The 19,847-nt window shown below is 37.6% G+C and overlaps 1 protein-coding gene across 1 annotated transcript in view; it reads right to left on the bottom strand.

Moving 5' to 3' along the window:
• Positions 1-1,935: 1,935 nt before the first annotated feature.
• The window catches only part of KLF5 (Kruppel like factor 5), a 20,065-nt gene continuing 2,153 nt past the window's right edge, over positions 1,936-19,847 (bottom strand). Inside the window, exons 2-3 of the mRNA XM_006018135.3 lie at positions 19,780-19,839; positions 1,936-3,861 (exon numbers count right to left, since the gene is read on the bottom strand). Coding sequence (XP_006018197.1) covers positions 3,683-3,861; positions 19,780-19,839 — 239 coding nt within the window. The 3' untranslated portion in view covers positions 1,936-3,682. The remainder of the gene's footprint in view (positions 3,862-19,779; positions 19,840-19,847) is intronic.

Genomic DNA, 19,847 nt, shown 5'->3' with positions numbered 1-19,847 from the left:
TCATTGAGACAACTGCCTTGTTATCATGCATGGTGAACATACGATATTGCAGTAAAAAAAAAAAAAAAGCTAAAGTATTTTGGTCTTGTTGTACTGCATCAGTCCTGGTTCCAGCAAGCATATGTTATGGTTTGGTTTAGGTTAATTGCTGTTGATGTTTATGGGTGTAACAGACACTTTTCATTCATGACAAATGTGAAGAAACCATTAAGCTTTTTCTGCAAACAGGTTCCTGAAACAGAATTGCAGGTTGAGTAGAAGTCATAGGACCCAACGCCACCAAACATTGGTAACAGGGCCCTGGCAAAAGCTGAAGGAGTGCTTTTTGGGTTCAGTGCCGACTGAGAGGGGCATGTAACTATGAACAAAAAAAAACCCAGTGTCTTCATTTTTTTTTGCATTCAGGGCAACAAGAAGATAACATAATTCATTTACAATGGACATCTATTAACATACCTGACTCCATTATCAATTTCCCTTCCAAAAATGCCCCCTTTTTGATTCATTAGTATATTTTGCAGTGACAATTCCTTATTCATCAAAATGATTATTTTATAAGTCAGTCCTTGGAGTTGTATAGAATTATACTGGCCAATGTCTTCATTTGCTCTTCAAGGTTTTTGCTCTTCAAGAGTTTGATTTGGTGGCATGCATAGGGTTAGATTTATGTACTGTGAAAGATCAGAGTGAAAAAAGTTAAGATGCAAGGTCTAGGATTTACTGGTATGAGCAATCCAGGATTCAAGCTCTGGTATGAGCAACCCACGATTCAACCTTAATGTAATCCAGGATTCAACTGGTATGAGCAATCCAGGATTCAACCTTAACATTCCACAGGCACATCTAATTCTTGCTTCTGTAAACAACAACTTGCTAATTCAAGTTCTACAGGTCAGAGCTACAGATCTTAAATCCTTAAAAAGGATTGTCCTTATTCCCCCTCCAGTTCTGAAGGAAAAAAAATGGATGTAGCCCTACAGTTGAATGTTTTGTTTTGTAGGTTAGCCTCTCTCCTTCAGTGGAAAGGATCCTGAAACGGAGGCAACACTACAGGGCTAGGAACAGAAATTACAAATAAATTGGTATAAGTGATCAGAAACTGGTTCAAATCTGTAACACAACAGAAGTTTAGTGTACATAAACCACTTTCAAAAGGGCCAAAATTGGTTTAAGATGCACATGGATGGATATAGTATCACACAACTGATTTAGGTCAGATAGGTTTATGGAACTTTTGTCCCAGATCCTCTCCAGGTTCAAGTTAACTCACTGTCCCCCAGCATCCCAGGATGTTGTATGTCTCCCCCGCAGCACCCTTCCCACCTCGCAGAGTTAGCAGGCTAGCCTTGGCCCAAGCTGTCTGCTCCAGCCAAGCAGGGAGCCATGCTCTAGTGCTCCCTGACTTCTGCTCTGGGCCACTACAGTCATGTAGCTGTATTTCAGGAATCAAAAATGAATGTCCCGTCACTTGCTTATCAGTTCAATCTACACACTTAGACTAACCTGCAAAGATTGAATCAATTCAACCTCAGGCTTTTTGGCAGTCTATGCTTAGCCTAAAGGACAGTTTATAGCTTCCACATTATCTGATATAAGAATATAGGACCAAAAGGGACCACATGGGTCACTGAGCCCAGTGCCTTACTATCACAAGCAAACAAATCCTTTAATTCCACTTATTAATTCAGCTGAATAACAGATCTAAAAATCAGTGTTCTGATGGCAGAATGACTCCATAAAAAGGTCACTAATTTTGCTTGTGGTAGAAACTAAAAAGTGATAGGTACTTTCCAAGTAGAAAATGACAGTCCCTATCATGAAGAACACACAGAATTGGCCCAAAAAGTGTTATGAATTGGACATCAAAATGCAAAACCACAAGCATTTCATTGTAAGGAGCTACAGAGAACACACACACACACACACACACACACACACTTTAGGCACTTCGTTTTATTTTTCAAAAAAATTGTCTTTTATATATAAACCATTTAATTCTCTCTCAAAACATTCTACAACTATACAGCTGTTTGCTCCATTATTTGCATAGGAAATACCACAATACAAAAATAAGGTGGGGGGGGGGGGGGGGGGGAAGGCAAAAAGAAGCGAAACAGCAACCAATTTATGCATGTGTGTTTCCATGTATAAACATTTGAAGCCTTACAAAATTATTTACATCATATATCAACTATTTACATTTAAGAGCAACATTTCTAGCTATGACAAACAGAACTATAACTTATCAACTGCATGTAAAATTGTCTTTAAAAAGTCTACCATACACCACAAAATAAATAAAGACAAACAACAGTTTAAACAAAGCTATGTGTTTTTTTTTTTTTGAGACCCCTTTTTGGTATTTTGGTTGTTTATTCTACCCTTTGGTTGACAGCTGGATATCACAGCTTGTGAATCGCAGATGTGTATGAGTTGTATTTTTTGGTCTGGCCAAATACTGCACAGTGTAACCTCATTTTTGGCCCTTCATTTACTATTGCAAGGCAGAACTATGGATCAAACTCACTGCTGACATGAAAAGACAGAACGCCATTGGCTTCAATGAACTGGCATCTATTTATGTCAACAGGGAATTTTACCTTGTCTCTGTCAGTATGCACAGCGGATTAACTGAATGGCACTGTAATTTTAAATAAAATTACTGTATCCTTTACCTCCTGGTAAATTACATGAAATACCCACATGAAACTAGATCATATTGGAGCTGAACCAGCTTACCATGTCTGCCTATGAAAATTACATCCCAAATCCTTCTTTTTAAAAAGTGATACTAAGTTTAGCTTATAGTAAGAGGTTTACCATTCTGTATATTGTAACTGTCCTCATTAATTTAAGCTTTTGGTATTTATTTAGTGTTTTGCTCTTTTAAGCACTTTGAAAACACCATCATGTTTCAAATATTCAGTGCACAACATTTGTTAACAAGTACAAAATGTATGAATGGGCAGCTTGTTTCTCTTAAAAAGATAAGTTGGAAATGTTTTGAGAGGTATTTAAATAAAATGTATTTGTAAGTGTGCCATGTTCTTATCAAATGTAAAATGACTTTTTTTTTTTTTTCAGACCATACCTAGAAAACTTTTGTAACAAACCTAAAAAGCTGATTTGCATATTTACAAAATCTTTGTCATAGCAAACATGCAACAGAGAACAAACATGTTCTATGGCTGTGTATGAATTTTTCTATATATTTTATCTCCACAGAAAGACATAACATTAAAAAAAATGAGTACTAAATATGTGTAGTAAAAACCTGACAGATTGCAATTCATGGCTTGTCCTCTACGTTCATTCATCAGCCACCTCTCATTAATTCATTTACTAAACATTGCCACAATAATAGCAGTGCTTTGGTCAAAACACTGCAAGATAAAATAATGTTAAACGATGCAATGTGTCAAGACATAATACTTGTAATGAGATGAAACCTGCTGACTAAAGCCATATACGTTATGAGAGCAAACAAAATGAGTGAACACTCTGGTATTTTGATACAGTGTCTTCCCTGTTTCCTCATAAATATACAAAATATACAGTTCCAGTTTCCTTGAGTTTTTTTTATGGATCGTCCATAGTCAAAAGTTAAACTAATTCTAGCTGTATATTGACAGTCAATAGGAAATTGCATAGCTACAAACAGCCTCAAGGACAAGTCCAGCTTTTAGTTCTGATGTCTCTTCATGTGCAGAGCCAGGTGATCCGAGCGAGAGAAGCTCCGATTGCACACAGCACACTGGAATGGTTTTGCCCCTGTGTGCTTCCTGTAGTGGCGTGTCAATTCATCAGAGCGAGCAAATCGCCAGTCACAGCCTTCCCATGTGCATTTGTATGGTTTCTCACCTGAAACATTTAGAATAGACAGATAATTAGCCACTTGTCCACAGGAAAAAAAAAAAGAAGAAAACAGGGAGGGAAAAGTGAGTTACATTTCTGTGATGATTTGCCCCTACATTTAATACTCTCAAGTTAATCTTTTTAGCTACAAGCTCTGATGACACCTTAGTAAACAGATACCATTTCAGAGACCTGCAAGCACAACCTGATTATTTAACCATTACAGACTGATACAATATACACAAAGAAATGAGTTACCTGAAACTGAACTGCACCTCCTTAAGTTTCATCTTGTGATGAGAAAGGGGAAGACAGTTAAGCTGCATTGGACAACAATCTGTCTTATTTTGTAACTTTTATTTGCATTTTTTTTAGTAGTGTTAGATGTTTTTGAAGATCCAGTTTGAAATGGGGAAGAATATTACTATTACAACTTACAATGCAGAGATCCATTTAAGAGCTCCTAGGGGCATCTACACATGCAATAAATTCAAAGCAATAAACTCCAGAGCAGTTTCAACCAGAGTAAACTACTTCTGGGTGCAGCACCAACACATTTGTCGAGGACAGCAGCAATCTGAACAGGGGTGGAGCAGCTTACGTCAGGGCTGCTCAGCCCCGGGCTCCAGGTGGCAGCGTGGGACAATGGAGGGGCTGGCTGGGGCATGAGAGTGCTGAAAGTGCAGAGCAGCGTGGCTAGGCAGCAGGCAGGGGTCTAGCCTCTTGCTGGCTGGGCTGATTGGGTGCATTTTATGCCCACAGTCAGTGTCTACATGTGCCTTTAATCACAGTAAGATACCCCGTCATAAGACAATACTATGAGGGTACTATCTTATGGCAGAGTTTATTAATTTACTGTTGCCTTATTAATACCACCACATGTGTATACAGTAACACTTTACTTTGGAGTAGACCAACTAGTTGGGGAGTAAAGTGCACATGTAGACCCAACTCCTGATGCTTAAGTAAAGCTAAAAGCAATTATACAAGTGTGACAGACACCACTGGGATAATATTTAAATTGTCAGTTGCAATAAAATCTTGTGGTATTCTAGTTTAGGGTAGCTATACAAAGAAGAAAGCACCTCACAGACTGAGACACTAATTTTCAAAACTGAATGTTTAGAATTAAGTGGTTAAATGGCAGGAACTTTAGAGGTGCCAACCACCTGCTGTTCCCATTCGCTTACATTGACAGAACATCTGAAAACCTGAGCACACTTGAAGTGTGTAATATAGATGCAAATACTGGGGTTTAAGGAGCCATATTTGACTACACTGGCCAAAACCACCAAAATATTTATATTAATCTATTTCAGGAATGTAAACAGGGCATTTTAAGCACACCTATAATTTGTAGTTATGTTTGTTGAAAGAGCAGGGAAAATACCAAATCACAAAATTAAGGTAATTTCCTTCCAAGCAACAGGGAACCAGTTACTAACAAACAAACAAACAAACAAAAAAATCCTACATTTCTGCTAGTATGCATGCAACACCATTATATTTTCTATATAAATGGATTTCTAAGAGTAGCTATTTGTAGAACCATTACTATATTTGTATACAAAGCTGAACTACTCTATAATGTATTGAAAGATCCTTTAGGTCAAAATTCTCAGTACTTTTAAAAATTATTTGACCCACAGTAGAGAGAGGAGTAGAATGTATCAAAACACTCAGCACTGATACCAATCAGAACAGGGCTAGGCTTAATGACTAGGATTTTGGACAATCGCACCTGAAGAATTTTGCAAATAGCCTCTCTTCTTAATTTGATCACTTGGGCTCTCTCTCTCCTCCTAGTCATACTCTCATAACAGCCTGAAGCAACTAAGATGTTTTTGGAGTAGCTGTAATGCCTCTTTCAGAGGTGGAGGAGGAAAAAAAAAGGAGGAAAGCCATTACTATGTAACCAGAGTCCTCTGGCCCCATCCACAGTCCAGGTGAGATAACTGAAGTACATAATAGGGATTCTCAGCTAAGAGAAACATATTCTTCTCCTTCTCAGCATGCAGATCTGTCCAAATCTGCCTCTAAATAGCAGAGTGCCTCAGGGACTTAAGTGGGATATATCTCAAAGAGAAGAGCCTGTTGTTAGAGAGTTTTGTAGCCTTAGTTTGGGGAAAGTAGAGTTGGTTTAAAGAACATAGTTTATACTTCTGCAGTCAAAAAAGCACTAAATTAAATATTACGTTGAACAATATAAACAATTTGAAAAAAATCTAAATCCATCTTGTCGCTAGCTTAAAAAACTATCGCTTTCCATAGTCTATTTAATTTGTTAATAAATATTCACCTCCTACAAAGATACAGAGGTAGAGAGACCAATCATTGTTTGTGTGGAGGGAATTGTTTTTCCTTGGCAGCACATTCACAACTGCACTGAGCTTGTGCCAGGATAACAGCAATGGTGGCATGCCCTAGACAACCAAGATTTATTGATACAGCCCAGCTTTGTGCTATACAGACATGCCACTAGGGCCATCAACTCTGCTGGAAGTGAGTGGGATTCTTCCTGTTGACTTAAAATAGAAGCTCAACTATTCACAATTTATTGTAAATGTCTGTTATGGCTCAATATGTGCTACACAGTTTTGGCCAAGGCAGAGTAATGCCCCATTTCTGATCTTCCCTATGCCCCACACAAAGCAGACCACATGTTAAAATAAGGATCTTGTGCAAACTCAATATGCAAAGCACTTCTAATGCCAGAAAAGCCAACTGAAATAAGACGTTCGAGTCATAATGACAGAAAAGGGCTTTATTCAGTACAGGATGTCTTGCAGTACAGTTGTCATGCTTCCTATATTTAAATTGGATCTTGCAATAACTTGTTCCAAGGTTATTGATGCAATTGTTAGAACACTAAATTGCAGATGAAATGGGTACAGAAGAGGCCTCTTTGAGGTCTGCTTTGTGGTAGAAGACAAAAAACAGAGTTCCATAAAAGGGGTATTCTTGCAACAGAAGCACTCAGTGTCAGAACAGAGTATTAACCTACTCCACCCATCCCAACACTTTTAAAACAAAATATTTTATTTTTAGTGTTAATTTTTTCAATTAAAACAGCAGCTTCAACTAGGGGACCAACCTGATTGCACACATGCCACAAATTAGTCTTACACCTCCTCAAGTGCTGCTCCAATCCCCTTCCCCCGCCTGATCTGCTGCTCTGGTTTTTGCTTCCTGCCTTATGTTCCCTACCTTATCTGCTGCTCTGTTTTCTGTTTCCTGTCCTATCTGTGCTGCACTTTGTCCTATCCCTGATCTTCAATGTGCCACACACAGAAACTGCCTGTGCCACAGATTGCCATCTCTAGTATAACTAATAGTAATGTTCTTTCAAAGCCTTAAAAAAAAGAAAAGAGGCCATCCCCCATGCTTTGCACCCAAGCCTCTCTCTAAACAGCTAGCAGACAAGAGAAGAAACATTAGACCCTAGAGCAGGATATGTGCCAAAGTAGAGTCTATTGTTTGAGGGGTTTGTAGGATTTGTTCGAGGAAGAAAGATTGGTTAAAGAGAAATAGTGATACAAGCTGAAAGGGAAGTTAGGAATATCTGCAGAGATTAGGGGTAAGCTTGAGTCACAGGATGCCTACAGACATGCAGTGATGCTGCTCTGACATGTAATTACACCATGTCAGATCAGACTATTAATTGAGTCTGGAGTGCAATTACCATGCTCCAGCAGCAGACTCCAACATCACGTGTATCAGTGTGCCTGCACTGAAAAACCATGGCGGGGGCACTTCAACTAAAGCTCATTTGCTGAGCTTGAGTTAAAAGTATCCCCACCGCCATTTTTCAGTATGGGCACACCGATACATGCGACTCTCCAGCTGCTTGAATTACAGCGGCTCTGAGAGCTGCTCTAATTAAAACATCCCCCTCTACTCCCAGAGCATGTGTATAAAAACCCCAGTTCCTAAACTTGATAGTTACAGAATAGATGTATTCATTTTTTCAGTTTGTTTTTAGAGCAACCAAGTCGAGAGGGACTCTGTCAGCAAGAAGAGAAGTTCTGTAACAACTAACTGTTTATATAATCTTCTGGCCGAAAGAAAGTTGGGGGGGAAGAGAGGGAGGGAACGGGAAGGAGGCAAGAAGAAATGTCTTATTTCTTTCCCCATAGTAGATGCAGCTCTTTAGCATGCTGAAAAAATGGTGCGGGGAAAAAAATCCAATCAGAAGAATGTGACCCCCATTTCTCTCCCCTCTCCATAGAAATGTTGATATGTTGTTCATCTAAACCTGAAAGCTTTCACCTCAGATACAACAGGCTAGTTAAAGGGACTTTGTTTATCAAAACAAAAAACAGCAAACATACTATTTTTTACACTACAGCTGCATTTCTTGCAGAAGAGAAGCAGAAGCCTGAGCTGTATGAAATATCTGGGGTTTGATGGAGGTTTGAGAATACATTAGCAGAATAGATGTGCCCACTTTCTGTCCAGCATAATGTTAAGGAACCATCACGGAAATGGAAGGAGAAAGTAGAAATGTGTACAGATTTGTGGTGCACAATTCACCAATACACTGGACAGCAGTGATTTTGTGATTCTTTGGAAGGGCAAATTGCTACATGTACATGTGAAATCCTGGCAAAATTTCCACTGACTTCACTGGGTACAAGACCTCAACCCAGGCCAAGGATACATCTGGAAACTACAGCAGACATTTCCAATGCAATTCCCAAGGCATTCCCAATGCCCACTGCAGTTGGCTATGCTCTCTTAGGTCACAAGTTACTAAAAAGCTTTATAATAATTATGACAAGTGACAATGATGGTGGCATGGCCTGTGTTGCTGCAATGCTCCCTGTAGAGCAGTTTCTCCATTCTAGGCTGCCACCAACCCACCCTGGCACCTACAGACTTGAGCCGGGTAGAATTGCATTTGGGGGATGCATGGCAAAGAACAAGCCAGCATTTCATGCAGATTGTTGTAACTGTTAATTTTTAAAACTATAATGCTAAAAGCCACAGTGCTGCTTTTAACCCTGTTGTGGCTAGTAACATAGGAAGTGAGAAATGAAAAGCATATTTTTAGCTCCTACATAGAGGCCCAGCTTATTTGGAATAAATCCTACTGGTGAAATACTGAATATCTGTGTGTGCAATGCTACTTTCCATTAGGAAGTTGTATTTAAGAAGTGAATCATTTTACACTGTTTTTCTTTTTTAGGTGGGGAAGGACTGAGAAGAGCAAGGAAGAGAAAGTGAAGGTTATTTTTACTCCTCTTTAAAAGACAGCTTAAGAAAAACTGGCCCTATTACTATTTTATCTCCCTCAACCCATACACATGGGTCTGTGTCGTATTTTGTGGAAACAAGAATTTGGTTTAAGTTCCTGTGGCAAGAAAAAATGCCTCAAGTTACACATGTTTAAAAAGTCATTCTATTTCTTTGCTATGCTGAATTTAACAGGCAGAGGACTCTGGGGTTGCCGGATTTATTAAAGAAAACAAGGGACACTGAACCCTTTATCCACTATTTTCACTGGCTACATAGTAATGTAATATTTGTTTACCTTAATGATTGTGTGAAACACAGTAGCTGAAAGTTTCAGAAATATTTGGTTTTCCTCCAGCAGTTTAAATCTTCTATAGGGTGTTAAACCAAGAATGCCATTGGTCATCAAATACAAAAACACTATAGCTCAGTTCCTGGAACATAATCACTGTATCAAACAGATATTTTACTGTAAAAGCAAAAAAAGGGATAACTCCTCCACTTCAGGGGAGCTTCCACGAGATTTGTTAAAATGTCAACACTGTTCAAGTAAAACAGCATGAAGGAAGCTGGTACCAATTCTAGCCAAATAGCACACTCCAACCCTTTTTTCCCAAGCCAGAAATATTATACACAACACTTCTGGGAAACAGAACTGCCTTCCCTTAAATTATACTTCAACAGGATAGGGGTTTCATAAATTTAATTGGATTTTTGCATAATCTCCTTCCAATATCACTGATTTTAAATATTTTGTTAGGCTTGTATGTCAAACTGTATTTTAAGTTCTTGAACTGTTAATATGTATTCATTCTCCAGCTTAAAAAACACATTTGTACAGCATGTGAAACAAGCTTGTACTTCAGTGTACAATTGCTCAGCACTCAAGTTTAGATTAGAATCACATTTGGAGAATGAACCTAGGAAGAGATAAGGAACACGTAACTTGGAGAGGGAAGCAGGTGGGTAGGGGAGAAATCTTTCTTTCAATTTGTTCATCTGTTAAGCAAATGCTGGAGGCTTTGATATCCACAGAAGAGATTCATGGACATGAATTGAGCATGAGCATGCTAGCCTGAACTACCACTTTGTTAACTCTATTGCCCAAGTGGTTTCCAAATGTTGGGCTACGAAGCCCTTGCTGGTAACTGTAAAGAGCTGTCTGGTCACATGGCACTCCTCTTTTTAAACTACTAAATCACATTAAGATAAACTAAAAATATACCAAATACTTTCCTAATACTACTTCTCCATGTAAGCCACTGCTGTAGCTACCACAGTCATTTGGCGGGCACTGGTCCACAAGAGATATGTCTCTATTAATAAAGGACTGCATGTTCATAAAAGAAACTTAAGCATAGCAGGTTAGGAGCAAAACATCATTATAGGCCCCACATAACTAATCAATTTGCCACTAGAAAAGTAGGTCCTTTAAATATACTGTACAACTATTTAAAGAACACTAGGCACATACTTTTTTATTTTATTTTTCATAAGTTTAATACTACAGAAAGCTAAGTTGAAAAAAATCTTACCCTAAAGTTAGGTGTCTGCATTCATTCACTTAAACTGGGGGGGGGGGGGGGGGGGAGGGAAATCAAACCTATATTATTTAGTTAAGTCCCTTAGTTCCCACCTCTCCCACTAATTTCCACTGGAGCTGTTGGGGGACTAACTGCCTTTGAATGTCACATCACTAATACAAGAACTCCTACCCAGAAACCAAGTTTCAAAAATGTGGTTCTAGCTTACAAATGTATGCACAATAAGCCGGGGGGGCAGTGAAAAAGGAGACTTGCTTTACTATTACCTCATAAGAGGGAGTTTTATGCAATAAAACTTGATGTTGTTGCTGTGTTTAAAAAAAAGAAGTAAGAAATTGTCAATAATGTTTTGTTTTCTAAAAGTTATATTAAGTGAATTATGTGAGTCATCCCAAATGGGCAAAGCACAGGCAAATATCAACACTTCCATAAGCGCTGTAGGTGCTTTACAGTGCCATAAAACACCCTTGGGCAAGTTCAAACAAGACCAGGATTTCACTGTAGGTCCCTGCCCCAAAGTAGTTTTAGGCATAAACGAATAGGACAGGAAGAAGGCCAGAAAATGGAATCTGCTCCCATTACGCACACATTCCTCTTTTTTCTTTCTTAAGTACGAAGAAAAATAGTTTTGGAAGAGCCAAAATATTTTTGGCTTGTTCCCTCCTAACCAATTCCTGACAGAGTTAAAGGCCCTGCAAGACTGGGAGCCCCAGGAGGCAGTAGCCAGGAAAGCTCAGGCCAGCATACCTGTACACCTGTCTGGTTTCCATCAAAAGCTTTGAAGGAATTAAAACAATCATACAAATATTCTGTTTTGCTGAATCAGTATTTTCTATCAAAGTGACCTGTCCAGAAATATCTGACTGACCCTAGCAAATATGTGGAGTTAGAAACAGGAGTTCCAGCAGGAACCTACCCAATTACCAGTTACTTGCATTATGTCTACTTCTAAAAGTTTTCTGAAATATTAAAACAACCATGTTCTATCTTTACTATAGTACTGTATTCCTAAAGATAGTCTTAATTACCAGACACATTACAGGCCTTGGAATTAAAACATAAGATTAATACATTTTCCTAGAAATGTTTCAACCCGAAATAGCTTTTCTATAGATTGCCATACTAGATTATTTAAGATCCAATCCCTTTCATTCTCACAGAATTAATGGTTGTTGGTGTCTGTGTATGTATTGCAGCACACTAATGTGTAAAGAATAAATTCCTGGCCAGATATCAGACCTTCAATCTGTGTCTGAGTCAGGACTAAATATTCTTGATTCTGGGCTCTGGCCAGAGCAATTAAAAAAAACCCATCCTTTCAAAGGCTTTGGAGAGAAGGAGAGGAAAGCAGGAACAAAAATAATCCTTTTCACCTCCCCAGCCCCATGTCTCAGCTCAGTGGTATGGAATTTTCCCGTGTAGTCCAAGATGGAAATGGCTTGGTGCGCATAGTACAGGCAAGGAAGTCAGACTAAGTCCAGCTTGCTTTGGGATGAAGGAAAAAGAATTTAGTCCATGGACACCCTGCCCATAGGCAGAGTGAACACATAACATAGGTCTTGCACATTAAAAAGGAAACTTAAGAGTGTATGTATAATATTACCTAAATTAATGTTAATCATTAAGCACTGCATTAACTAAATACAATATTTTAAAGCTATCTCCCAGGAGGTATTCCACATTTTGGGGTGCTGCTACTGTTTAGTTAACCAATATTTTAAATCTTCTACCCCAAGCGCATTAGTGCAGAAAAAAACATATTTGTATTAGGTAACTGAAGAGTGGATAGGCATTTCAAAAGAGTTGATCACCAAATCCTAGTTTTCATTCTCTTTGTGGCTACAGACATGCAGAAGGCATTATCTCCTCATCTGCCAACAAACATTCAGAATTCCCCAGTGCTCTGAAGTGCTCTTATTTTGTTAAGTATTGTCTCACACAGCTTGAGAATTACTGGGGGAATCTTGATTGGTTTGTGAAATAGTTTATTGTCTTTTGGCATAACATTCTGTTATAGCAGAGATGGTCCTTCCTCAAGCAGAAATGCAAACAAGAGGCCTGGGAATACTACATTTTTAAGCAGATTTATAATGGATCCATGACAATCGGGGTATGGATGTGTGCATATGCACATGTGCTATATGAGAAAAGAAGTTCCCTCGTTCATGATATGGGTGCCAAAACTACTCCGCAGCTCTCGCACCTACCCTACAAGGGCCAGTTTTGCAAGAGATAGCTTTAAATGGAACATATTCAGAATGTATACTCTGGCTCTTGTGATCTCCCTCTACTGACTACATAAAAAACAATAAAACAAAACATTAAAAGCAGTAAGTTAAAGCCTGCTTTAACTGAAAAGTAAAGCACTGTACATTTGCCAAAATGAAAAGTTTTAATATGTCTTTAATCAGAGTTGTTCACGATCACCGAAAATAAATAATGCAGTCTGACAGGATAGGAATGCTGCTACCAAGATACTCAAACTAAACTAGGACATTACTGAAATGTTTCTAATCTTTTACCAATGGGAGGTGCAGGTCATCTAGTAAACAACCAACAAACACTCTTCAGAATATACTCTGGGGAACTAGGACAACTGAATCTCTTCAAGTTGAGCTCAAAAATTAAGTATGATAAAGAATGTCTCATCAAATGTGGAAAATGTAATCGCTGGCAATGGCTATGGATCTTGAACTATATTAGTCTGGAAATGCACTATATATAAAAACCAGTCTCTTAGATCAACAGTTTCCTTATCAGGAATCAAATATTCTGGAACTGAAGTTTAATCCTCTCAGGGACCAACTGACAGAAACAGGTTGTTTTTTTTAAGCTTTCATGCTTAAAGTGGCTAAGCTTTAATTTTAAAAAAAAAATGTTTTTACTTTAAATCTGACATGACTGCCCTTCGCCTGACACCTCTTTCAATGACTTCAAGAAAAACTGTACTTGTATAATGAGAGAATGATAGGATGGAGCTCTCAAACACTGTAACCACTGAGGCTTATGTAGCCAAGACTTTGCCACAGGTTCACAATACAGTGAAATACACTTCATTAAAAGTCATATTGTGAGATAAAGAACTACATCAACTAATCCCAAAGCCTTGTAATCATTAATGAGGCTTTTCAAAAAAGTTACTTCTCCCAAAATTGTGGTTTTTACATGAGTAATGCTTTTCCATTTCTCACACAAGCAACTAATGGATTTCTGCAAGGTTCATAAATAAAAGATAGGCAGTACTAAAGAAGAGGTTGCTAACTACTCTCTCAGTGACATTTCTGCATGAACATATGCCAAGCATTTCATCACCAACATTAATTTTAAGTTTGCTCCATTCTTCTACTCCATCACCAATACTCTCTGTGGAAATTCCTCTTAAGAGAAATGATTGGTTTTACTGATCAAACAGGTAGAGAGCAAGAAATCTTACCCTGTAGTGAACATGATAAAGATTAAGACCTTTTACTGCCATTCTCATGAGAGGTAATACCAAAAGGTTTTCAATAAAAGATTTGTTGCATGGTTTTATGTATTTATTATATTTTAATAAGGAAAGTAATTTTCTTTGAAAGACTAAAGTGCTGATAACTGCAAGAGGTAAGCACGAACAAAATCTTAATGCTTGTGAGATTAGTTTCTCCTGCTCTATGGCTCTAGCATATCAGACATTCTGCTTTCCAAGACACTTCAGATTAAATCAGTATATTGGCAAGGGAGCACTGTGGGCTAAGACACAAAACTTGGCCACAAACACAGTTGGACAGTTCAGTCTCCCTGTGCTTATGTTCCCCCATCAGTAAACACAGAGATAACAGGACTTCCCTACCTCACAGCAAAGTGGTGAAACATTCTTATAAGGTGGCTCACACTCTAGTAATGAAAGCCATGAAGTCAGCGGACTGGGGGAGACTGCCAACTACCTGGTCCTTGTACTCCTTCAGGAGTTTTAGTGATCTCCACTTCCAGAAAAATTTTAGGCAGATTCCATAGAGTGCCCTATTACTAGGTCCACTTGTGCTGAATTAGAATCTCAGAAGCCCCTTTTCCCTATGACAGGAATTGCTTTTACCCCTTTCTTTTGTACTATCTTTATTCTTCCCAGACAAAAGTTTTTTCATTTCTTCCGTGACAAATTTTGACCTAAGCTTAAAGGCTGGGAGGGGGAGGAAGAAGGGAGAAAGAAACCACCCCACCATCAGGAAGGCAAAGATGTCCATAGTTGTGCTCCCCCTAAGACTTCTTAGCCCTACTGTGTTTCTTGCCTTTCCCAAGAAAGGCCCACAGTGGGGTGCAAACAGAGCTGGTTAATGTTTTCCATAGGAGAATGAAGGAGTATTAAATAAAATAAAGGAGAACTGGGAAATGAGAGGGGGAAAAAAAGGAACAGGAAAAAGTTGAGAGGAAAGGGGAAAAGTGCAAGTCATTAAACATTAGATTAACAGGAAAATGGGAAAGTCATACACAGCACGCGCATGTGTCGGGGGTGGAAATTTAGCAAAGCATGATTTATTTTTCATGTAAGGTTGTTACTATTTTGGTATTAAAATAACTAAATAATGGATGGCCGGTGTCAGAGAAAAAGAATACTAAGTTTTCGCCTCTTGGGGTTCAAAAGAACCATTACATGTACATATGCAATATCAGGTATAATACAACTGATGAGTTGAAGATCTGAAATTATATATAGGCTCCTCAAAAAACTGTCACCCACCAGGGTTTCTGAGAGCAAAAGACCATGACAGTTGCATTCCGAAACTCCTGACCAAAATCCTAAATTAAAAGTGTACAGCTTTTAACATTAAGGAACAGAATGAGTTAATGGCAGTCCCAAGCCTATATAAACATCTAAAATAACTGGGTATGTTGGGAGTCTCTCTCATTTAAAGAAATGCCATTTCTCTTGAGGTATCTAGGTTTCCACTTCCCATCACCAAATACAAGCTAGATCTATAGATAGTTTTGCAGTTAATGTTAGAAACTATTTCATCTCTCTATTAATGGCAAACCCGCCATGTGATCAGAGAACATGCCTGTACAAAGACTCTGTATACAGAAAACCAATATGCAGCTGGAAAGTGTCCTCAGTGTGTGCGCCTTGATGTGTACAAAACAGTGATAGATTTTCCTATAAACAAAACAGTATATAATCTGAAATATATACAACTGCGCTTGGCACTTTATGTTAAAGGTGGGATACTCAATAATTTTAAACAAAGGTGCAAGTGTATCACTACAAGCCTTAAAAATATTTTAAAAGCCTTCTCCCTTCCCCTGGCTCTCCCTACAGATGCAAAATAAAAGAGGGTATGTTGTTTTTGGAGGAACTCTTGAAGCAAGTTTAAACACCATAAAAAGAAAGTGAACAGGGTGCACCTATAATGCACAATTAGCTGCATTTCACTGTCAAGTTTTTAAAGTTGGGCACATCTAGTGCCTAAAAAGTAAATAGTGTTAAACCACGTTATATTATATGTATAAATAAATGATTGCATAATACAAGTTATGAAACTAAAACTTGTCATGTGAGTAAATTTCAGAAGAATTTCCCTGCTACAGGAGGTTAGTTAAACCCATCTATTTTGAAAGATGTTACGATAAAATAAATATATGCGGGAGTACATAAATCACTTAAACATTAACAATCAACTGCTCATCAATTCCAAGTAAAACTAAGGTATTTGAAGTGCTTGAGAATTTACCTAAAAGAATTTGACACCGGATCCAAAATTGTTCAGAAAGGGATGCAAAAATACATCCTGTACCTTGGACACTTTGGCACCTTGGTTTGCTGGTGTTTGACTTTTGTACCACCAGCTTATTCCCAATTAAAATTCCCTCCATAATTTAACAAACAGCTAAAAAGTAAGTAATCTGGGAAAGAGGTGGATGCTTATTTCAGGAACTAGAACAAATAAAGAAACTTGTTTAATCCTTTAAAGTGAAAATTAGATTCCAAAAAAAGAACAGAGGGCCCTGGCACAACTCCATCAAAATCATAGGAGTCAGACCTACTTACGTGAGACTTTGATTTAGTTTCGGCTTCTTTAAAAAAAAAAATACAGGGAAAGCCTATCCTCTTATCCATTCCTTATGGCTTTATTTAAAATATAATTTATAAACCTTGCCAATTTGTTCATATCTGAATTAGGAAACAGACTACGGCCCACATTCCATCTTTCAGCTATAACATTTCTCTTAAGTTTGTTCTCAAAGAATGTCTATTAAACTCACTGAAAGCCATTCAGGATAAATACCATGAAAAGGCTAAGGTTTTCCAATACAAAGGAAAAGCATAAGGTCTGTCTTGACTTTTAAATGGCAGACAAACTTTGCTGCAGGCACTTTTTATTTTAAGATGACAGATTGCTGAGGAAGGCGGGGACTGTTTGGGATGAGCGAGATTGCAGCCAATTTAAAAAGGTATTGTTAAGAAACCAAGAATAAGGAGAAAACAGTTTCAGTGGTCTATGATTACTAAAGAACAAGTTTAGCCAGATAAACAGGTCTGCTAAGCCCCCAAGGGCTTTGAAAGAATATCACACACTTTATTAAAGTGGATTACATGCCACCTGCTTTAGAAGTTAAACTTTGAAAGTAAAAAACTTCATGACAGAATGGGTATTTTCAAGAATAAAACCTTAAACGGCACTGCATGAATTCAATGCATATAAGGGGGTGAGCTGAAAAAGCGAGGGTGGAAAGAACAGAGACAGGTAAATACAGGCACACAGACAAGTTTAACCCAATGGGTCCCATCTTTCCTTTTTTTTTTTTTTTTTTTTTTAAATCAATGGCCAAGCTCTCACTGACTTCAAGGATTGCACCCTGCTGTCCTGTTTGCCAGGGGCATTCCTTTGAGGGAGTATCATCTAAAAACAAAAACAGCAAGGCTGAATTTAGTCATTAAAAACTTTCAATTTATACAACAGCGGAAACATTTTTTTTGAGTCAAAACACATTTTAACTGTACCTGCAGGTATTCACTTAAAATATTAAAGTGTTAAATGCCTATTTAGAGGGGTCAAATTGATCCAGGCTTCCCTAATATAGGTAGGTATGCGTGTATAGACTCACTTCTGTATTTTAACCTCTTAGGCAATCTATCCCCTCATTCACCTCCCCACAAGACACTTTGTATTAGATTTGCTTACGTTCACCAGATTTTTTTTTTTATCAGAAACAAGAATGTTGTTTCTATGAATACATCAGCTTCTGTGACCTTAGTGCACTTAGGTGCATTGCTGAGGTCAAATATCCACAGGTAAAAAAGTGGAAGGCAACATTAAACTTCACTGGCATTTATTGCTGTACATCAGTAATCACAACTTAAATAAAATACTTCTGTGTATGTGAAAATATGTTATGAATTAACACCAAAACTAAATACAAACAAGTGATTTTCATTTTTTTTATAACGCGGAAAAATTCAGTTAAGTACTGCTTCATTTTTATGTCTGTTCCTACAGTGGCAGGTTACATGTTTTAACTCTGTGGTTAAACCGTTAATTAACATGTCATGGGGCAACTGCACCCACTTATCATGCAGATTATTTATTAGAGACATAATGATCTATTCTGTGACATTAGCCAGGTTTATATCCTTCTGATTATGTTAGTCAATTGTTAAACTAGCTGGTCATGAGTTGTTACATGCATCACAAAATGTTGGTGGCAGTATTCTTGTTTAGTCTATTACTAGTGCAGAGCAGTAACCTTTGTACAGTTGTTTTTAATTTTTTGCTGTGGCTGTAATAGAGATAACTGCTTCATTTATCAAAACAGGATTTCCATAGTAACATTTAGCCTGGAGATATTCAGTTTCTTTACAGTAATCCAACAATCCATTCAAAGTAGCAGCTGAATAAAAGACCTTGTTCCCATAGAGATGGCAAAATACATTTTGTTAGATCATAGCTTTTTGTTTCGACTTTTGTTTTAAACAAAAGGTAAAACCATTATTCACACAGTACAACTTTAATGCTGACAGGCCAACTTTAGTCGGTGTATTGTTTTAAGTGTAACCCTACATTATTCTGATCTGAAGATTGCACATACAATGAACAAGCATTATATATTTGAGTTTACATTCATCTTAAGAAAATAATAATGAGAGACTTTTTAGTTTAGGTTTATTTACAAATGCTTGGTTTTTCCTAAACATTTTGGAGGAAAAATTACAATTTTTAAGCAAATCACCAGCATAAGAATTGTTCCCTCCGCGCCTCTCCCCCCCACTCCCAGTTAAAAGGCTGGTGTACTAAATAGTAATTTATTGTAACTACAACCCAAACTGAGCTACAGTCTTGGAGAGAATGGTGCCAATCTCCTTGAAATACAAGCTTGTAATTCCCATACGTATTGACAGAGAATGACAACTCTTAAATTTCTACTGGAGTCAGCAAACCAGAAGTCTATCCTTTAGTTTAGTCATGCAGGTCTATTAACATGGCCTGCACACATGTAGCTGCAGATAGTTGTACTGTGGCCAAATCCCATGAATGTTACATACTGAAACTGTTTTTAATCAGCTTCATCAAAAAAAAAAAAAAAAAATCATTTTTTTTTTAAGAGCACAAATTCATAAAAAAAAAAAAAAAAAATCATTTTTCTTTTAAGAGCACAAGCTCTTTGGTTTCTAAACAAGCAAGTTAAAGGCCAGGGATAGAGCAAAACGATAAGAATTCCAGAGTTTAACTGAAAGCTCAAGAAAATTCTTAAAAGGAAAAAAAAATACCCCCAAACCAACTCTCCCATACACACAGTGTTAAATTGAGATATTCAGGTATTTGCTATGCCTAGACTAGGAGTTGTAAACCCTAAGGATACCACACACCTTTTGCTATCAAGAAGGCAAGAGAAAAATAGAAGGTTTCAAAAGTGATTAATTGTTTTGGTACTTAAAATCTTTTACTATATAAAGAAATAAAAATAACTAGTGAAGTACATTAAAATAGGGAACTTTAATTTTTATTGACCAAGGCAGATGGTTATCTCAACTGACCTGTCAATTTCACTCTGACCTATTTAGCCAGAAGACACCAAACAAAAAACACAGCCAGGTTAACAAGAAAAGATGGCAGATCAAACATATTTGCTTTTAGAAGATTCATAACCCAATGACCAAACAAGAAAAAGTACATACCAGTATGAGTTCTCAGGTGAGCTTTTAAGTGGGAAGACTTTGTATAAACTTTTGTGCAGCCTAAAAAA

Source organism: Alligator sinensis, unplaced genomic scaffold (assembly GCF_000455745.1).
Source record: "Alligator sinensis unplaced genomic scaffold, ASM45574v1 scaffold241_1, whole genome shotgun sequence".
NCBI lineage: Eukaryota > Metazoa > Chordata > Crocodylia > Alligatoridae > Alligator > Alligator sinensis.
Note: the sequence above shows the minus strand (reverse complement) of the source record. Positions and strands in the feature narration are given on the sequence as shown.